At 41.7% G+C, this 19,951-nt stretch overlaps 1 protein-coding gene across 3 annotated transcripts in view; it reads right to left on the bottom strand.

Moving 5' to 3' along the window:
• Positions 1-19,951, bottom strand: part of SH3RF3 (SH3 domain containing ring finger 3) — an 836,169-nt gene that overhangs the window by 312,049 nt on the left and 504,169 nt on the right. For all 3 annotated transcript variants that reach the window (XM_033949356.1, XM_033949354.1, XM_033949355.1), the window contains exon 3: positions 2,956-3,051. In XM_033949356.1, coding sequence (XP_033805247.1) covers positions 2,956-3,051 — 96 coding nt within the window. The remainder of the gene's footprint in view (positions 1-2,955; positions 3,052-19,951) is intronic.

Raw genomic sequence — 19,951 nt, 5'->3', positions numbered from 1 at the left:
CTCCGTAGCCACGATTCAAGTGAAAGGTAGGTGACGGAAATGTAGGCCCTGGCCTACCTTTTCAGCACCTAGCTTTCAAAAACCACAGTTCTATAAACAGCACCATTGCGTGATTGACATATGATCGGCGGCTGTTTTTTTAGGCGGCTGAACATGACAATGCCACTTATACAATCTGGGCCTTTGTAATGATTGTGTCTTTGCCATGGAAACAACTGTTATTAATAAATAAATTATTAATAAATAAAACAACTTTTATTAATAAATAATGTTTAAATATCACACAGATTGTGATACTCAGCAAGTGATAGTCGTATACTGTGCCCTTGTGAAAAAATATATATTGGCCACTTGTGGCGCACGATCAAGATTTGAATAGCAGAACATTTACGTAATATTAGAACAAACAGAATGGAGGCTCCTCCCACTTAACACTGGCAACAATATGGACATGAGATGTCCCAAAAACCAAAACCAAAACTGCAGACCATGAACAAGATGCAGGCACTGTTTATTACAATATTAATGCAGTATGGTACTCTGTTGGATATATATTTTTTGTGCATGAGACGTTCCAGCCATGATTTGAAGTTTTGCTGCAAGCTCATTTAAACAGAGGGGGGAGACGTTTCACTTTACTTACTTTCAAAGAACAGTGTTTCATCTATATATGGGTCCATTTTATATAGACTAATAAAGATTCTTGTTGTCAATCAGATGCCACCTACAGTTTTAATTCCACAGTTGAAGACTTGATGTAACTCCATTTTCTGTGTGTTCCTTTCATCTATATGTGGAACACAGTAGTTCCATAAGAGGTGAAGTGGCCTTTAGTCTGACTCATTTTAAAATATTCAGTAGACTTGGGTGGCGAGAGTTCACCATTTGAAAGCATGTTAGCAAAAATAATAAAGATACTAATGAATTGGTAGTATTGTTCGAGCCCCCGGATGTGATGTAGTTGGTCACGAGATTAGAACATATTTTACCTCAAACATGCATAAAACATAAGGGGAATTCATTACACCATGAAATGGGAGTTTACAGCAGTGTGATGAAGACTTGATACTGATGGCGTTTATTTGTCCTCCGGCAATGGAACCTGAAAGATGCTATGAAATTTTCATTTATTTAAAAAGTGGGTGTTACACTTCTCCCTCCATATTTGCGGGTTTGGCATCCGTGACTTTGATTATTCACGGTTTTTAGCTTGCTAGCTCCCCTCCCCCCCCCCGAATGATGTCATCTTGGAGTGCAGAGAAAAAAATGCAGCACTTGCTTCAGTGTGGTTGAGCAAAGGGCAGCGTACTGTATATGAATACTATACTGTACTATAAATGAACCATGCTTTAATGGGATTACAATACTACCCCAAATATATTATTCGTATTTCGTCGAATAGTAATTTAAATTCAAATACCAATAATCCGGGACTCTACCGTGCTAAATGCTACTGAAATAAACACTTGGGCCCAAATGTTAGGCACCTATTTCGGAGGCGCCCATCTAGATCGAGTAACAAGCTCAATTAAGCTTTTTAATCAAAAGAGCGATTCTGCAACAAGGTGCCTCTAAAAATTTAGGCGGCCTTCAAAAAAATAGGCGTTAGGCGTGAGCGTGGCTACATGTTAGGCGCCTTATTGCAGTATCACTGCTCTTAAGCGTGCTTAAGCGCTCAGCTAGGCGCCTAACTTTTAGTTGTGCCTAGAGAGGGCCTATTTCTTGGGCGCCTCCAAAATAGGTTCCGCTGAGCGTGATTCATTAAACAGCACCCAAGTTTACGTGAATCACGCTGAACAGTGCCTAATTAGGGGCCTACCTTTTGGGCGCTTCTTATGGAATTTGCCCTTTGATCTCTGATTTCACGTTGCTTCTTTTATTATTTGTTATGTTAAACAATGCCTATTATTCATATTCGGCCCAAAATACTATTCATTATTTGCATTCAATCACACTAATACAAGAGGGGAATAATTTTACTTATTATCCTTTTATGCTCATACATACTTATAGTACCTCATTACTTATAAATGCTCCATCATTTGAAAACCATACAAATATAATAATGATACAATGAAAATGCAATTTTTACACACTAGCAGTTGCTTTAAACATTTTATTATCACTTTAACCAAATACACTTCTCCCTCCATATTCGCAGGGGTTAGGGACAAACACGACCCACGAATGCTAAAAAATCGCGACTAACTTTATGCTGTCAAATTCGTGTGGTTTGTGGTATAGCCCTCACAAATACCATGAAATCGTGAATAAAACTTATCGTTGGTGTTCGCGATTGTTTACAAAAAGCAAGTTATATATTGCAGTTCTTGCATTGTACTGTGCACTATTATAGAACTTGTACATGTACCATTTATATAGAAGCAAATACTGTACTTGAGGCTGAATTGAATCAAATACAAATATTCAGGACATCCTTATTACGCACACCTTTGCTGCATTTAGATGTCTCCTTTTACACCAGGTCTATGGCTGGTGTTAACTGTGGTTGCCTAGTTTTTAGGTGTTCCAATACTGGATTATACAAGTATTCTATAACGGAATCCAGTTGCCCAGTTGCTGTCATAGAATACACTTTCACCATGCAGCACTGGGGTGCGAAAAAGGAGGTACCCACTTATAGAATTACCCCCTAAATTCTGGGGCCAGTGCTTAACTTTAAACAGTTTTTCATCCTGGCTGAATACTGATCCCCGTGTGTACAGAGTCAAGTGTTAACAAACATAAATGGGAAAGATGATCTATTAACCCAAAAAAGGGGAAAACCCGATTTTGACAAGAGCAAGCCTCTAGAGACAGCTTTTTAATTTCAGATTCTTTCATGGCCATTTATCCCTTTCTTCTGAACATCACCAAGATTGATTGCACATCTATAAATTTTCCATTCCACAGAAGAACAGAGGACGAAGTTCAAGAGAAACCTGCTGATCTTACCTCAACATAAAGGATAGGAAAAATCCCAATCTTATCTCCCAACATTCCTTCTGCCCAGTTGTCATCGACTCGTCTGATTACAGTCAAAATTTCATCCTAAATGTATTCGATCACCCCAAATGAAAGAAAAAACAAACCAACCATAAGTTAGATTTAATAGTTACAGAAGAGCATTCTCCATAGTAAACTGGTTTTCCAAGCAAGCATTTAGTTATGCACAGTTTTTTTTTGGCCTTTTCTATCACTGCATGTTTTGAGATAGCTTTAAGGAAAAAAAAATATAAAAATATTCAGCTTCAAATATGTTTCAGATTTGTTTTGATTACAAAACACAACACTTTGAAGTTTCATATTCAGTTTTGTAGCCCATTGGAAGTTACCCATTTTAACCTGTTAATTATTTTTTTATTTCTAAAATATTTGGGCTTATAACTCATTGCACCGTATGCTTTAGGGTAAAAAATAAAAACAACTGGAGCTCTGAAAAATTAGTACAATCAGGAACCACCTCAGCAGCAGTCTGAGACACTGGCACATCAGAGAACAGTGTCACCATGGAGACTGGTGCACTAGAAATGCAGTTGTCATGGGAATTGCTATGCATCCTTTCAGCATCCATGTAGAAGTTCATGATACAGCATTACTAGGGATACTTTGGCCACAAAAAGATATAAAAAGCTAGGGCATTGGGAAACCTAAGGGCACATTAACACTGCAATGGCTAATGCTAATGGAGGTCATTTTAGAAACCTACCTGTGGAAATAGCAGCATTTACATGTGTAAATCAAGTTTCAAGTTTATTAAAAATTGAAATTTCTCTGCTTTTTCTTCATGTAGAGGCCCAAGGAGAAAGAGATTTCAAGTAGGTATAATTGGGGAGGTGGTGGAGGGGGGGGGGAGTTGAAAATTTGTATGTTTAATTCCCATTTCATTATGGGAATACACATATATTTTAAAACATTTCCACCTGTTCCACGACACATGCAAGTGCCAGATACTTGATAATGTGGACCTGAAGTCTATACCAGTGAAGCAGTGAGAAATCTCTCTAGAAGTAAATATTCAGCCAGTAATAGTGAGCGATATTTTAGTCACTGCCAGCTTTATGCCAGGCCATATCCAGACACCAGCACTGAATATCCAGATATGTCTGGACAGCCAGCACTTATCTGGATGAGGCAATATTCAGATCTTAACAGGATAGGTTAAACTGGACAAAGACAGAACTGTGTGTTACAAGGGCATTCAATAATTTATCTACCCGAGTATGACAGAAAGTAGCAAGAGTGTTGAAACAAGTCTGTGCATGTTGTGACATGTCTCAAGGTTACTCATGCACAGTTGCGGCTCAGAGGAAGTCTAAAATTTCAAGAAACAGGATGTCAGATCCGGCCTTCTCTTTTTCTTTGGATGCAGAGAAGGCCTTTGATCGAGTAGAATGGACTTTTATGTACCAAGCAATGGATTGGTTTGGAATAGGGCCCGGATTTATACAAATGATTCAAACCTTGTACAGTTCCCCTTCTGCCAGATTATACATTAATAATACATTCTCAGAACGCTTTTGTCTGAAAAGGGGAGTTAGACAAGGATGTCCCTTATCTCCTTTGTTTTTTGATATTGTTTTGGAACTCTTGTTGTTGGCCATTCGGCAGGCAAAGGAGATACAGGGAATACCATATGTAGGTCAAGATTATAAAGTCTTGGCTTATGCAGATGATATTTTGCTTCATTTGAAAAATCCTGAATCAACCGTCCCAGGCTCACTTGATATTCAGCAGGAGCTACCCATTTCTAGCTGGCTAAGTTCCGCTGAATATCAGGGGGATAGTGTCTAATATTTTAATAAATTATTACAAAGAGTTATTTCATTTGGCTTCTCAATTAGCTCTTCTTGAAAGTGTAGCTTTATAAAATCCTAAACAAAAATGAAAAATAGGAAATGGAGGGAAAGTAATCAAAAAACAAAAAACAAAAACCTCACTCCATGAATGATATGACCAAAACAGCTGTGCACCAAGTCAGTCTCACAAACGAAAGAAAAAGCCTCAGATAACTGAAGAGATGAACCCACACTCTACCACCCATGCATCACAGGCAGAAAAAAACTTTTGTTAGTGTGAAGACAGGGAGGTGAAAAAACAGTGAAATACTGATCGTTCAAACAAAGATAGATATCTTTTCAAATGAATATTTAGTCCAAACAATAAAGTCCACCGGCTGACAATCGTTTCGTGACAAAAAGCTACTGCTTCAGGGCCTCAGTGAAAAAAACTCAGTTCAATGGACAAACTATCTGTTTGACATGTTTCTCCTTTGCAAACGGTCGTGCTCATTTGCAGAGGAGAAACACGTCAAACAGATAGTTTGTCCATTAAACTGAGTTCTTTTCACTGAGGCCCTGAAGCAGTAGCTTTTTGTCATGAAACGATCGTCGGAAGATGGACTTCATTGTTTGGCCTAAATATTAATTTGAAAAGATATCTGTCTTTGTTTGAACGATTAGTTTTTCACCTCCCTGTCTTCACACTAACAAAAGTTTTTTTCTGCCTGTGATGCACGGGTGGTAGAGTGTGGGTTTACCTCTCCAGTTATCTGAGGCTTTTTCTTTCGTTTGTGAGACTGACTTGGTGCACAGCTGTTTTAGTGGTATCATTCACTGAGTGAGTTTTTTTTGTTTTTTGATTGCTTTATAAAATCCAGCACATACACGTGAAAGCACCAGCAAATACACATGTATGTATGTCACCTACACATTTTGCATGTGTTGAGCCTCAAGTGATGTGGTTCTTTTTCTGCCATGAAGGTTTTTAAATTAATGCTCTGATCATCCTATTTCCCACACAGGACCATCTATGCAAAATAAGGCTTCACATTTTTATTTATTTGGATTTAGCTTGCACTTTTATGACTTGTCCATTACCAGTAGTTGCAGAAGAATTTGAAGCCAGGCTTCCTTGGCTGTCAGCATGAAGCTCTAACCACTATGCTACTCCTTTTCTCACATGTTAGCATGCACTGTTAGTACAGTAAACAGGCTCAATTAATCTCCATGAGAATCTCTTTCCAAACCTCATATATAGTACATGTCGTTAAATATGCTCCTAACTGCTCGAGCCACATCAGTCCCCTCCAGCCACCAATACAAGGCACAGCTAAAGTCTTGATCTTCCATGATTAATATAGTAGAACATTAAAATTTAAAGGGTCACTGCAAAACAGCATATGGATATGGATACAGAATCCTTTGTTGGAGGAAGGCAGAAGTATTCTAGGCACCTGTACTCATATGTCATACGGTCGTGGACATATTCCACAGAAGTTCCTCTGTGATATTATTCTGCAGTATCATGGGCAGGGTGCTTCTCGCACCAATTGGTTCCCTTTCACCAGGTTTCTCTCTGGTAGCAACATTTCCCAAAACAGTTTTTGTGAGCCATTCCTTGTCATTAATAACGAGTGCTTTATAGGAGGGGCCTTAGGCACCTGGGTCAACTGGAGTCTTAGGCCTCCTTCCCAGTACATTCCCAGCCTAAGACTCCGATTGGCCAGATAGCTAAGGCTCCTACCATGGGAGTAGCTTTAGGTATCTGGCCAATCGGAGTCTTAGGCTATGCGCTGGGAAGGAGGCCAAAGACTCCGGTTGGCCCAGGTGCCTAAGACCCCTACTATGGGAGGGGCCTTTGGCATCTGAGCCAATCAGGACCTTAGGCTCCTCTCTGGTGCATCCTAGAATGCACTGGGAAGGGGAAGGCCTGCCATTTTCCATTGGCGAGCCTGCCAGCCAGAAGGTGTATGCCTCCCTCTGGCTAGACCTTCTATTTACATGGTATGGGGGAATGTTGGTGGGATCGCCTGTAGGAAGGGGATCAGCGGGTGGAGGTGTGGTCGCCGGGTGGGTGGTCAGTGAGTCGCCGGGTGTGGGGGTGTTTTGGGAGAGGGGTGTTCTGGCAGGAGGAAGTGGGCATCCCTCCTACCTATCGCGGTGGGGGGTGTGTGTATTTTGGGGGGGGGGTTCTGGCAGGAGGGAGTGGGCATCTCTCATGCCTATTGCGATTGGAGAGGTATTTCAGGGGGGGTTCTGGCAGGAGGGAGAGGGCATCCCTCCTGCCTATCACGGTTGGGGGGGGTGTTTTGGGGGAGGGGTCCAGCAGGAGAAATTGGGCACTCCTCCTGCCGGGGATTGTTCGGGAGGGTCCGGCAGGAGGATTTGGGCACACTTCCTGTTGGGGGATGCTTTGGGGGGATGCGTTTGGGGGTGATGGGAGGTTTTCATGGAGAGGGGTGAGTTCCCTGCCGCTGCTGCTCAGCTGATTGCGGCAGGGAGATTCCCTTGCCACAATCAGCTCAGCGGCAACACAGTTCTCTAAATGGCATCTGTGACATGGACGCCAGTTCGAGAATTGGGGTGGCAATTCTGTATAGGACGCCCATGTGCCATTTTCAAAATCTGCTTAGGCGGCTGCTGTGACCGGGCATCCTATATAGAATCAGGCCTTTGTGTCCCATATATGGTGATTTGGTGTATGATGGGCAGGGGAGGGCATCAACAGGAACTCCATCTGTACTACAGCCAATTTGGTGATCTGCTCAAAGGCACCTATACTGTTTTTAGTTTACATTTTTTATCTGTGATCTTTATATCAACTAGCTTTCCTCTGTAAGGTCACGGCTATTCCTTGCTCTCTTTTGCTCTTTAGCTTCCTCCAGCTTCATGTCTTCAAATTCTCCCTCTGTATTTATGGTTGGGCTTTTGTCTTCCATGGGCTGGGACTTTTCCTCCAGCTCTCCCTGACTCTGCCTCCCCTCCTCCCATCCCGGCCTTGATTGGCGCACAGTGGACCTCAAGGAGGTCTTAGCCCCCAGTTCTTAAATCACCATAGTGCCCTACCTAAACAGAATACTAATTAGATGGTATATCAAATAAATTTGAAACTTGAAAGATAAAACACAGTCAATAATTGACCATAAACAATTAAAGCTATGGAAAAAAAGAAAACGAACAACCACCAAAGAAACAATAGTCCATTATTGTCAATATTTACCATGAGGGAAAGGAACAGCTTGGTACCTTTGCATGTGGGCCAACCCATCCTCCATATTCCTTTAGAGTCAGTAGAAAGATCTTTTGGCCTCTATTATTTACATAATAGTAGTGAATTCTTAACTAGCCACTGGAATTTTAATTGCATTCAAACTTTCCCAGACACTAGCAGTGGTCTGTAAGAGATATCCCAGCAAGCAGCAAATCACCCCTGAGCTCGATCAAGCTCTTGTAGAATGCTGAACTCTTGCCTTAGAGTCCTGGGATTCACAAACTCATCACTTCTTGGCTTGGGATTCATTATTACCAAGCGGAAAAGAGGCGCTCTCATCAGTATTTTTATGTGCACGGACTGAGAGGCAGCATTTGTTTCCCCTGCGCAGCCCTGTGGGGGTGGTGTGCCCATTACAAACGCTTTAACTGCTGTGATCCCATTAACTGTGTTGCTGGCTACATTACTAAAATGAAGTATAAGTAGAGAGAGCTCAAACAGGACAGAGGAGCGTCTCGGCTTTACACTAAAATACGTTCATTTTTCTTTCTTTTTCTCTTTTTTTTCAGTGTTGTTCTTCCCTCTTGCAGATCTTAATGTTATTTTTTTCTTAGAGGTAGTAAGACTGTTCCCCCCACATTCTGCATAGGTTGCCCAAATTATGAATGTGGATCCCAGATCCACGCTTAAGCTAATTACCGTAGTCAATTAGGCTCTAACATTCAATTACAGGAGTTAACAATGATTTAACTGACAGTAATTAGAAGTTGTGCACAGATCTCCATAAGCTCTATTCTATAACATGTGCACCTAAATTTCATAGCGCGCTGCACAACTTCAAAGGAGGCGTGGCCTCAGGAGAAGCATAGGTGGGTCAGGAGTATTCCCAGAAATTAGGTGCGATGTTATAGAAGGGCTGGTTCTATAAATGGCACCTAAATTGAAACAGAGAAACAGAAACATGATGGCAGATAAAGGCTAAATGGCCTATCCAGTCTGCCTATCTGCAGTAACCATTAACTCTTCCTCTCTTTAAGAGATCCCACGTGACTATTCCAGGCCTTCTTGAAATCAGACAGTCTCTGTTTCCACCACCTCCTCCAGGAGACTGTTCTACGCATCTACCACCCTGGCCGTGTGTCAATCACACTTAGGCGCCATTTACAGAATCACACCTATCTAAAAACTTAGGTGCCTGAAATGTAGACAAGGCTTTTACATTTCAGGTGCCTAAGTTTTTGGAGAATCTCACTTAGCGGCGTCTAAGTCAAGCTCGGCCCATAGAAACGCCCATATATGCGCCATGCGATAGGCGCCTGTCTTTCATAGAATCGGATAGGTGACTATCCGCCCAATTAAATTCATATTTTTTTTTAGCAATTATTGAGCTTATTAAGGGTATTTTGCCAATTATATAAGCCCAGAATGCCTACATTAGTGCACCTAACTGGCAGGCATAAATGTCCATGACCAAATTTAGGTGTAAAGGCCCAGATTCTATAAATGGTGCCTGAAGATAGGTGCTTAGATCGGCGTGCCTAGCTGATCTAGGTGCCTAACTTAATTTTTTTAATTAGCTCAATTGGCGCCGTTCATTGAAAACTTCATTACAAAATAATTTAAAAAGCTATACAAAAAAATGAATTATCTGGTAGGTGCCTACCACTTTGAGGTAGGCATCTACTCCGAGGTACTTACCAGAAAGTAGGCATGGTTAGGGGCGGATTCTGAGTAGATTTTGGGTGTGGTTTGACTTAGGCCTACATGGGAGTGCGCCTAAGGTTTCAACGTCTACCAGTGCTTAAGACCACTTAGGTGCAATTCTATAAACGGTGTCTAGCAGGTGATTGACAAATACACTCATTGGTGCATAGAAATTAGGCGCCATTTTTTTTAAAATTAGGACCAAAACGCACAGTACGCTAGTATTCTATAAAGGACACTCTCCACAGAGCACCATTTACAGAATACTAGCTTAGCACGGATCATCCCGGCCCCTAACTTTGGATGCCATTTACTGAAGCTTGCCCAGTCTTTTTTGCACAGTATATGAGATCTGTCGATTTTTAAAAAAAATTTAATACAGATGTGTAATCTTGCTTACATATGTCTTGCATTCCTGGTGGGTCAGTGCAGTGGTCCAGCTGTCACTGCAGAACATTACATCTGTCATGGTATCTAAGGGAAATAGCATTCCTAAAGCTGCTCTTACAGCGCTAAACAAATGTTTCAGGGATTAGGTGGTGGCACTGGCTTTCCTAGGATGAAAGTCAGCAGCTTACTGTGTCTGTCTGTCTGTGAGAGAGAGCAATGCACAGACCTTACAATACATTCCCTTCCCTGTCCATATATTCAGTGCTGGATCAGTGAGTAAACTCATTAAGCTACAATGACTTCCAGATGTGTGTTCCTGCCACGAGAACACAATAGGCATTTTTCACACTTTCTCCACTTAAGAAAGAGAAAATATTGAATTAGGAAGCCAGCTCTGGAATGCCTTTGTGGTGGTTCTGTGTTTAGAATAATTGTTGACAGTGTTATTCATTACAGGGAGAACTGATATACTGCCCTCTCTAAAAAAGAAACCCCTGCACCCATTTTCCCATCCATCTTACTGCTTTGTGAGAGGAGAAATACAGAAGCTAGGAGAGCTGTACCTTTTTGAGCATGTTCATTTTGTACATTAAACTAGTGATTCGTGTAGGGGTAATTCTATATAGTGCGCCAAAATTTAGATACCAGTTAGGTGCAGTGGCGCATCTGGCTTGGTTGCCACTCAGGGCGGAGCACTCCCTGCTCCAGGCATATCAATCCCCCTTCCTACAGGCAGTGGGGGACTGTGTGGAGTGTTCACAGGGTTGCGGTCTACGTGCATGCGGCTGTTGGCTCTGCCGTAGAGAATGACACGGTGACAAAATTCATCACCGTTCCCGTCCCTGCGGATAACCGCGGGAAACCATCTTCATGTCATTCTTTAAGGAGAGAGGGAATAATCAGAGTATGAATGGCCACAACCACTGACCCACAAGCTTTGCTTTGAAAAATGCTGGTGTAGAAGGACTGAGGTTGAAATAGACACTAGAAAATGACATGGGATTATTTCCCATGGTTATCCGCGGGGACGGGAACGGTGACAAATTTTGTCACCGTGTCATTCTCTACTCTGCCGGTCCCTTGACCCAGAACAGGAAGTTAACATAAGAGGGGAGGGGGAGGGGAGACAGCAAAGATGATAGAAACATAGAAACATGATGGCAGATAAAGGCCAAATGGCCCATCTAGTTGGCCCATCCACAGTAACCATTATCTCTTCCACTCTCTAAGAGATCTCATCTGCCTATTCCATGCTTTCTTTGAATTCAGACAGTCTCTGTCTCCACCACCTCTTCCGGGAGACTGTTCCATGCATCTACCACCCTTTCTGTAAAAATGTATTTCCTTAGATTACTCCTGAACCTATCACTTCTAAACTTCATCCTATGTCCTCTCATTCCAGAGCTTCCTTTCAAATGAAAGAGACTCAACTCATGCGCATTTATGCCACATAGGTATTTAAACGTCTTTATCATATCTCCCTGTGCAGACTGCAGCCCCGCGGCTTTTCAATTCATCCCCTTACTGCCTGTATCTGCCCTTGGTAAGCCACTGATTAACTTATGGCACTCAAACATTAAGTTGGGGCTGCAGCAGCTAGAAAGCCCGAGCTGATATCTGTCCCGTCTGGACTTTTGCCGCTGTGATTATTTAAAATATGCTGAGGCAACAGTGCTGCTTCAGGAAATTGGACTTCTGTCAGACTTACGGTATTTTTTTTTTTTTTTTCCCCCTAGTTTATGAATTATTTTAAATTTTATTCCATTGTTTTTACCTCTATCCTTTTTATTTTATTAATTGAATTTCCCTTAATTCTATTGTTTAACGGTTCCTCCCTTCTATTCCTTTTTACATAGTCCTTTAGATATCATTTACATAGATGGTGCTCCTATCTGTAAAGATTGGTTCAATCTTCCATTCAAAGTATGCTTAACTACTGTAATATCATTCACTTGAAAACTTTTAAGAAAACTCTTCAACGACTTCGAGTTATTCAAAACTCGGCTGTTAGATTGATCTTTGGTTTGAAAAAATAGGAACATATAAGTCCCTATTATCAAAAATTGCACTAGTTACCCCTGGAAGCAAGAGTTCTGTTCAAATTCCCTTGTCTTTGTTTTAAATCAATATTTGGGTTGGCCCCTACGTATCTGGTCTCTCATTTTAGACTGAACTGTTCTAACAGGCCTACTTGTGGAATTCACATGTTCACTTATCCTACAATAAAGACCTGTCAATATAAAAGATTCTTAGATAGAACTCTTGCTTTCCAGGTGGGTAAATTGAATGAATGGTTGGTAATATCATTACGCATTCCTCATTCTACTTCAGTTTTAGAAAATTAGTAAAAACAAAATTATTTAATCGATTTGTAAGTTAAGGTTTTATTGTTTTTTTTACTTTCACAGTGTAAGTACGTACTGATGATTTTATATTGTGTTTTATTCCTTGATTGTCCAGCACTTCTTGTTGTAAACCGCCTCCAACTATTATGGCTTTGGCGGTATATAAGAATAAAATTATTATTATTATTATAAATATTCTGCATGCTTCTCTCCTCGCCACTCCTTCCTACCCTCTTCTAACCCCTTCCTCTGTAATGTCACTTACAGCTTGTATAGATATGTGTGACACACAAATGGAAGAAATAAAAATAAAAAATAAATAAATAAATATGAGCATCTAACACCAATCTTGAGTAGTTTGCATTGGCTACCTGTTGCCCGGCATGTTGAGTTTAAGATTTTGAATTTGATTTTTAAAGTTTTCAAATACAATTGTCCTGCATTTTTAAGTTAGTTATTTTCCCGTTATCAATCAAAGAAAGCATTGCGGTCTGTGAATCAGATGAACCTTGAAATTCTGTCATTGAATTTGGTGAAGTCAGTCAGAATTCAAAAGTCCAGGGCGCAGTTTTGTGGAATTGGTTGCCAACTGAAATTAAGCAGTCTTCCACTGTGATGCAATTTAGAAGTGTGAAAACTTTGCTATTTGAGAGAGAATATAAGTAAGTTCTTTTATTCATTGCAGGCAGATTATCAGTTTAATATGTGTTTACAAAATGAGTAGTGATAACAGTAGTAGAATGCAAATTTTATAAGAGTTATATTTTATATGTCGTTTGTTTGTTTTGTCACAGCTTGATTATGTGTGTTTTAGTGGAATCAAAACAAAACTGTGGATGCAGCGGGATACAAATTTTTAAATAAATAAATAAATAAAATTTAGGTATAGGCAGAATATATGGCTCCTTTTATGAAGCCGCGTTAGTGGTTTAACGCGCGTAATAGCGCGTGCTAAACTGCCGGCCGCGCTAGACGCTAACGCCAGCATTGAGCTGCCGTTAGTTCTAGCCATGTAGCGCGGGTTTAGCGTGCGCTAAAAAGCTGCATGCGCTAAAACCGCTAACGCGGCTTCGTAAAAGGAGCCCATAGAAAGTAAACATCCCATAACCATAATCCATGTACCCTTGGATCATTAGGAGTTATCAGCACAGAAAAAGCCCAAACACTGAGTGGTGGGCACAAAATAAGGCAGAGGAGGAATGAAAGAGTGCCACAGAGTAATGACTTTTCAGTGTTAATCCAATAAATACCTTGGCTTTGGTATGTTTTACCAATGTTTATCAGTTATAAGCTAAAGTCGGAAGTCCTTACTATGACAACTAGCTGCCCTGAGGCTCAATTCTATCTGGTTTATACCCTTTTTTGAAGGTGTGGTCTCTAGAATTGTACATGGTACTCCAAATGAGGTCTCAGAGACTCTTTATAGAGGTTCTATCATCTCCTTTATCTGCTGGCATATATAAAAGTCTCCTCTGGGCATGAATAGAATGAGTTTGAAGTACAGAACCACATCAGCACAATAACATAAAGATTTGCTAACAGAATAAAGTAATGGGATGAAGAAAAAAAAGATTATGACTCCTTTAGAAAGAACACACCACAAATCAAATTATCGACTAAAGGTGACAATGCACTCAGCGGGATAAATAATCAAACAGCAATGAACTTTTAAAATATTATGTCAAGCAAAATACATAATTTACTAGTACAGACATTGAGGATGACAGAGATGACTGCATCAGAGATATGCCTGAATATTAACTTTCAATCTGAAGTAATATCAGGAAGAAAGAATGGCGAAAGAGATGAAGATAGCTTTACACAGTCAGGGAAAGACTAAATCACAAATGGTTGAGGTGCATGGGAGTTATCATGTCAAATGTTGACAAATTGGCGAAAAGACTGCAGATGCAAACTAGCTACATTAGCTTGCAAGCAATAACCAACCTGGTGGATAAGGATAATGCTCTTATCATTCAAGTTTATTCAAAATTTGATGAATCGCTTATACATAAAATACTAAGCGAATTACATTAAAATCAAATTTGTACATACGTTTAAATACAAAATAATAATAACAAATCAAAAAAGGGGTTAGACCTACAGACCAACAGACTTGACAGGATGGTAAGGGATGAGGGGATAAGGTTACAATATTAATCATTTTAAGAAAAGAGAGACAAAAAAGGAGAAAAACATTAGGAGGGGTATTTTTATTTTTTTTTAATTATTCTGTTTTTGATAAAGGACTGCTGCACTGTGATTATTCCATATAGGAGGTAAAAGCATCTTTAAACAGGAGGGTTTTTAAATTAATTTTAAAACGGCTAATGTCTTTTTCGTCTCTTATATATTGGGGGAGAGAATTCCAGGTTTGGGGGGCTACTACTGAAAATATATCATGTCGTCTGGTGCCGATCACTTTTAAAGAAGGGACTACCAAAAGACCTTGGGTTGATGAGCGAAGGGAGCGAGAAGAGTTGTATGGAATAAGTATCCTGAGACTCCGAACTTGCTTCATCCAACCTCAGCAAAATACAGAACAGAATAATTCTAAAATAACAGCCGTTTTGCTGCCACTCTAGACTGAAACATTTGTGATGCCCTCCTGAAAATAGCCAAATGAAATGTATTGGGAAGGATTATGTATTGAATGCATTTGTGTTTGAAAGTACAAATAAATATTGTCCTTCAGAAATAAGGGCCCCTTTTACAAAGCTGCGGTAGCAAGTCCCAGCACGCAGCAAATGCGATGCAGCCCATAGCAATTGAACGGGCTGCGTCACATTTGCCGCACAGGAATCCAACTGCGGCTTTGTAAAAGGGGCTCTAAACCAAGTAAAAGGCTAGATGACAGAATCTCAGTTTAGAAAAAATGGAACATTACATAGCACTCTGTCTAAAAAAAATTCCTTAAAGCTTTTCAGAGATCATATACACACATCTATCTCTTTGATCCAAGCTCTTTTTGCTCTGTCAAATGTAATCTATCTCTTAATTACTGGAGCTAAATCACAAACACTGCTCTGCAGACTACTACTTAAACTGAATAGATAACACAGACCAATTACTACAACTACTTATCATTTCTAAAGTGCTACTAGGCATAGGCATAGACCAGGGGTGCCCAAAAGATTGATCGCGATCGACTAGTAGATCGTGATTGCAACATGAGTAGATCGCGGAGCCCTGGCTTCATGATATACTCCATTGCCTTCGTTCTACCTGCTTCCCAATGCCGTAAACAGGATGCAAAAGAGCTGGGCTGACTAGCCTTCCCCCTCCCGATGTCAATTCTGACATCAGAGAGGAAGTTCTGGGCCAGCCAATCGCTGCCTGGCTGGCCCGGAACTTCCTCTTCAACATCAGAATTGACATTGGGGTGGAAGGCTGGTCGGCCTGGTGCTTCTGTGCTCTGTTCACTGCGTCGGGAAGCAGGGAGAGCTCAGAACTCGGCGGCGGTAGCTTGGGGGCCTGTTCCCCGATGGAGGTGGCTTGGGGGAGGGCAGGGAGAAAGACAAAGAAAGAAAGGGGGCAGGCAGGGAGACAGAAAGAAAGGAGGGGCAGGGAGACGTTTTTTTTAGTGCAGGGAGACTATGAGCGTTGAGAGCAGCACGGGGCATTCAGTGCAGCTCCCTGTGCTAAAAACTGCTATCGCGGTTTAGTAAAAAGGGAGGGGGTATATTTCTCTATTTTTGTACAGTTGTTACTGCGGTGACATTGCATAAAGTCATTTGCCTTGACCTCTTTGAAAAAACCCTGGAATATAAATTATAATTAACATTTTCTCTGCATGCAGTGTGCTTTGTGTTTTTTTTAATTTTATTGTTTGTAGATCATTTTGACTTGGTCATTTTAAAAGTATCTTGCAAGCCCCAAAAGTATGGGCACCCCTGGAATACGCAGTCCTTGCTTGAAAGAGCTTAAAATCTAGTTTATTGTTTATTCAAGCTTATATACCACTACCAATGACTGGAACAGTCAAATCTGAGTGTTTTATATTAGCTTTCCAACAGTGTCAAGCCCTCTTGCCCCGCGGCACCCCCACCCCCACGATTACGATTGGGCAGGAGGGAACCCAAGCCCTCCTGCCCAGGCGAACCCCCTATCCCCCACTCCCACTAAGATATGGGCAGGAGGGATTCCAGGCCCCCCACGAACGCCCCCCTGAACCCCAGATCCGCCCCCTGCCGACCCGCAAGATCCCCAGCCGACCCCTCAATCCCCCTAATCTCCCTCCCCATACCTTAAAATAGTTGGCCGGACAGACGGGTGCCAAGCCCGTTCGTCTGGCAGGCCAGCCATCCCAGGAATGGCTGGCCTGGAATCGGCCCAGTAGCCTTAGGCCCCTCCTGTGGGCGGGCCTTATGATGAAGACTACCAACGATTTTAATAGCCTTCCTCTGAACCAATTCCATCCTGTTTATAACTCAGAGAAAACAAAATTTTTCATAGAAGCGCCATACCCACTCGACACTAAAGCACCAATGTGCATCAACAACCTTAGTTATCCTATGAAGATATTGGGTGTAACACTGGACCAGAACCTGACCATGAAAGACCAGGTAGACTCCTTGATCAGAAAAATCTTTCACACCCTCTGGAAACTTCAATCCATCAGAGCTTACTTCGATGCTTCATAATTTTGAATTCTAGTACAATCCCTTATTCTGAGTCAACTCGATTATTGTAACATCGCCTACTTGGCACTCCCCCAGAAGTACATGCGGCGACTGCAACTAGTTCAAAATACAGCGGTTAGACTACTTTGTGGACTGAAGAAGTTTGATCATGTGACACCTTCCTATCGACTTTTACACTGGCTACCGATGGAGGCACGTGTGAAATTCAAGTTTGGTTGTTTTTGCTTCAAGGTACTCTATGGCTTAGCCCCTAAATACATAACAGACCTTTTCTCTTTCTCAACCAACAGACACAAGCGAAGCTCACACCTGAACTTCGTTTCTCCACTGGTTAGAGGTTGTAAATTTAAAAGTCTTCATCAACATCTTCTCGCACATCAAGCAGCATTATGGGGTAAAGACCTTGAACAATTGCTTGTGCCTACTACCTATGGAAAATTCAGGAAACGCCTGAAAACACATCTATTCCTGAAATACTTAGGAAACCATCCTATTCAATCTTAGTCCTTAACAACCGAGCGCAAGAACCACCTGTCGCTAAATTTGTACTTTGTTTATTCATTCAATCTGTAACTTTGTTTATTCACTCAATCTGTAACATTTCTAATCATTGTAAATTGCATAGAACTTCACGGTCCTGCGGTATATAAACTGTTATTATTATTATTATTATTATTATTTTTGAAAGTGTAGTCTTCAGAATTGTACACAATATTCTAAGTGAGGTCTCACCAGAATCTTATACAGGAGCATCAATACCTCCTTTTTCCTACTGGCCATACCTCCTCCTATGCACCCTAGCATCCTTCTAGCTTTCGCTGTCACCTTTTAAATCTGTCTTGCTCCTCTTTCATGCACAAAAGTTCTTCACCCCATAAACTGTTCTGATCCCTTGGTTTTTTTGCAGCCTAAATGCATGATCTTGCATTTCTTAGCATTAAATCTTAGCTGCCAAATTTCAGACCGTTCTTCAAGCTTCGCTAGATCCTTCCTCATGTTATTGACACCATCAGGTGTGTCTTACTCTATTGCATATTTTGGTATCATCCGCAAAGAGGCAGATCTTACCTGACAGTCTTTCAGAATATCATTTCAAAAAATAATAAAAAGAACAGGCCCAAGAACAAAACCTCGAGGCATACCACTGGTGACATCCCTTTCCTAAAGGCAGTCTCCATTGACCACTACCCTCTGTTGCCTTCCACTCAACCAGGTCCTGACCCAGTCCATCACTTTGGTGCCCATACTGAGGGCACTCAGTTTATTTATTAGATGCCTGGTGGCACCCTGTCAAAGGCTTCACTAAAATCTAAATACACCACATCTAGTGCATTCCCTCTATCAAATTCTCTGGTCACCCAGTGAAAGAAATTGTTCAGATTTGCCTGACAAGACCTGCCTCTAGTAAATCCTTGTTGCCTCGGGTCCTGTAATCCAGTGCTGATGCTACCACTGCATGTCAAATTGGGCCTAATGAAACAATTTGTCAGAGCTCTAGATAAGGACTGGCAGCCTTCAAGTACCTTCAAGACATTTTCCCTAATCTGTCTGAGGCAAAGGTCAAAGTTGGTGTCTTCATTGGACCACAGATAAAGATGATTCTGGAGTGCAAGGAATTTCCCAAGAAGGAAAAGAGGAGAGATATGAGATACAGGACATGAAGGATAGGGAAGAGATGATGAGATGAGATACTGGAAGGTAAGAGGGGAAGGGGAGTTGCTAGATACCAACCTGGAAGGAAGAGTAGGGAGAGGAAAGAGAGATGCATGGCATAAAAGCAATGGCATACCAAGGGTGAAGCAATGGGTACAGTCCATCCTGGGTGCAGGCAGTAAGGGGGGTGCATGAAGAAGCCATGGGGACTATGTCTTAGTGTGGCTTTCAGCTCCACCAGCATCTACCACCTGCCTCCATTATTGTAAGGTTACCATGTTAAAAAAAAAAAACCCAGACGCATAAACCCACCCTGTTCTACCTCCAGCCCCATTCCATTATGCCCCAGCTCCACCCAGTTCTGCTTCTAGCTCCGCCCAGTTCCGCATCTACCCTGCCCCCATTATATCCTCCAGCCCTATCCCCAGAAAGATTCCTATCTTTGCGAGGAGCTCCATTTCTGGAGGGCCTAGAGATCATGCACGGATGCATGTGACGTCATCTTCATATGCTCAGAGGCCCTCCGGATCAGCCAGAGCTTGTAGGGGCTTTCCAAAACCCAGACAAATGCTGGGTTTTGGAAAATCCGTCTGGGAGCCCGGACAGTTCTCTAAAAAGAAGACAGGTCTGGGTTTTCCTGGACGTTTGGTAACCCTACCCTTTTGTCAACTTCTTGTTCTGAGGCAGGGGACCAGCAAAGTCCACAACTGCATACACCAGACTGCGGCTTGAGCTGTCCTTGAAAGGGGATGACACATGGCTGAAGATTCACTTAGGTCATCAGATACAGAGGTCTGCAGATGACAGGCCAATCCCGGTTAGCCAGCCTGCAGAAGCTCTTTTGGAGCTCGGGTTCATCCCCCTGGTAGTATTGCTCATCTACTGCTCGCAGGAAATTGAGCGCAAGCTGTTAGGCATCCGTAGAGGGCTCAGCAGGGTCTCGCAGAGTGCCAACTGAATTTCACCTCCCTCCATTTTTGCGTGGGTCCGTGGGGGTTGGAGGTTGTCAGAAACCGGTCAGACATAACAGCCTGAAGATTCAGCTTTGGAAGGACATTCTATTTGAGATGGTGATTTCTTCTCCCAGATCCAGCTTGATGAACTGCGGATCTAAAAAGAAATTAGTTTTGTGCTAGTCCGGAAAGGTCCTCCAGCATCATCCTCATGGTTGTTTTCAATGTATCCAGCCATCTGATTGCAGGTCGCCCTTTTTGCCTGGTTCCC

This window comes from Geotrypetes seraphini, chromosome 6 (genome assembly GCF_902459505.1).
Source record: "Geotrypetes seraphini chromosome 6, aGeoSer1.1, whole genome shotgun sequence".
Classification (NCBI taxonomy): Eukaryota; Metazoa; Chordata; class Amphibia; order Gymnophiona; family Dermophiidae; genus Geotrypetes; species Geotrypetes seraphini.
The sequence above is the reverse complement of the archived record's forward strand: the minus strand, read 5'-3'. Positions and strand labels throughout refer to the sequence as shown.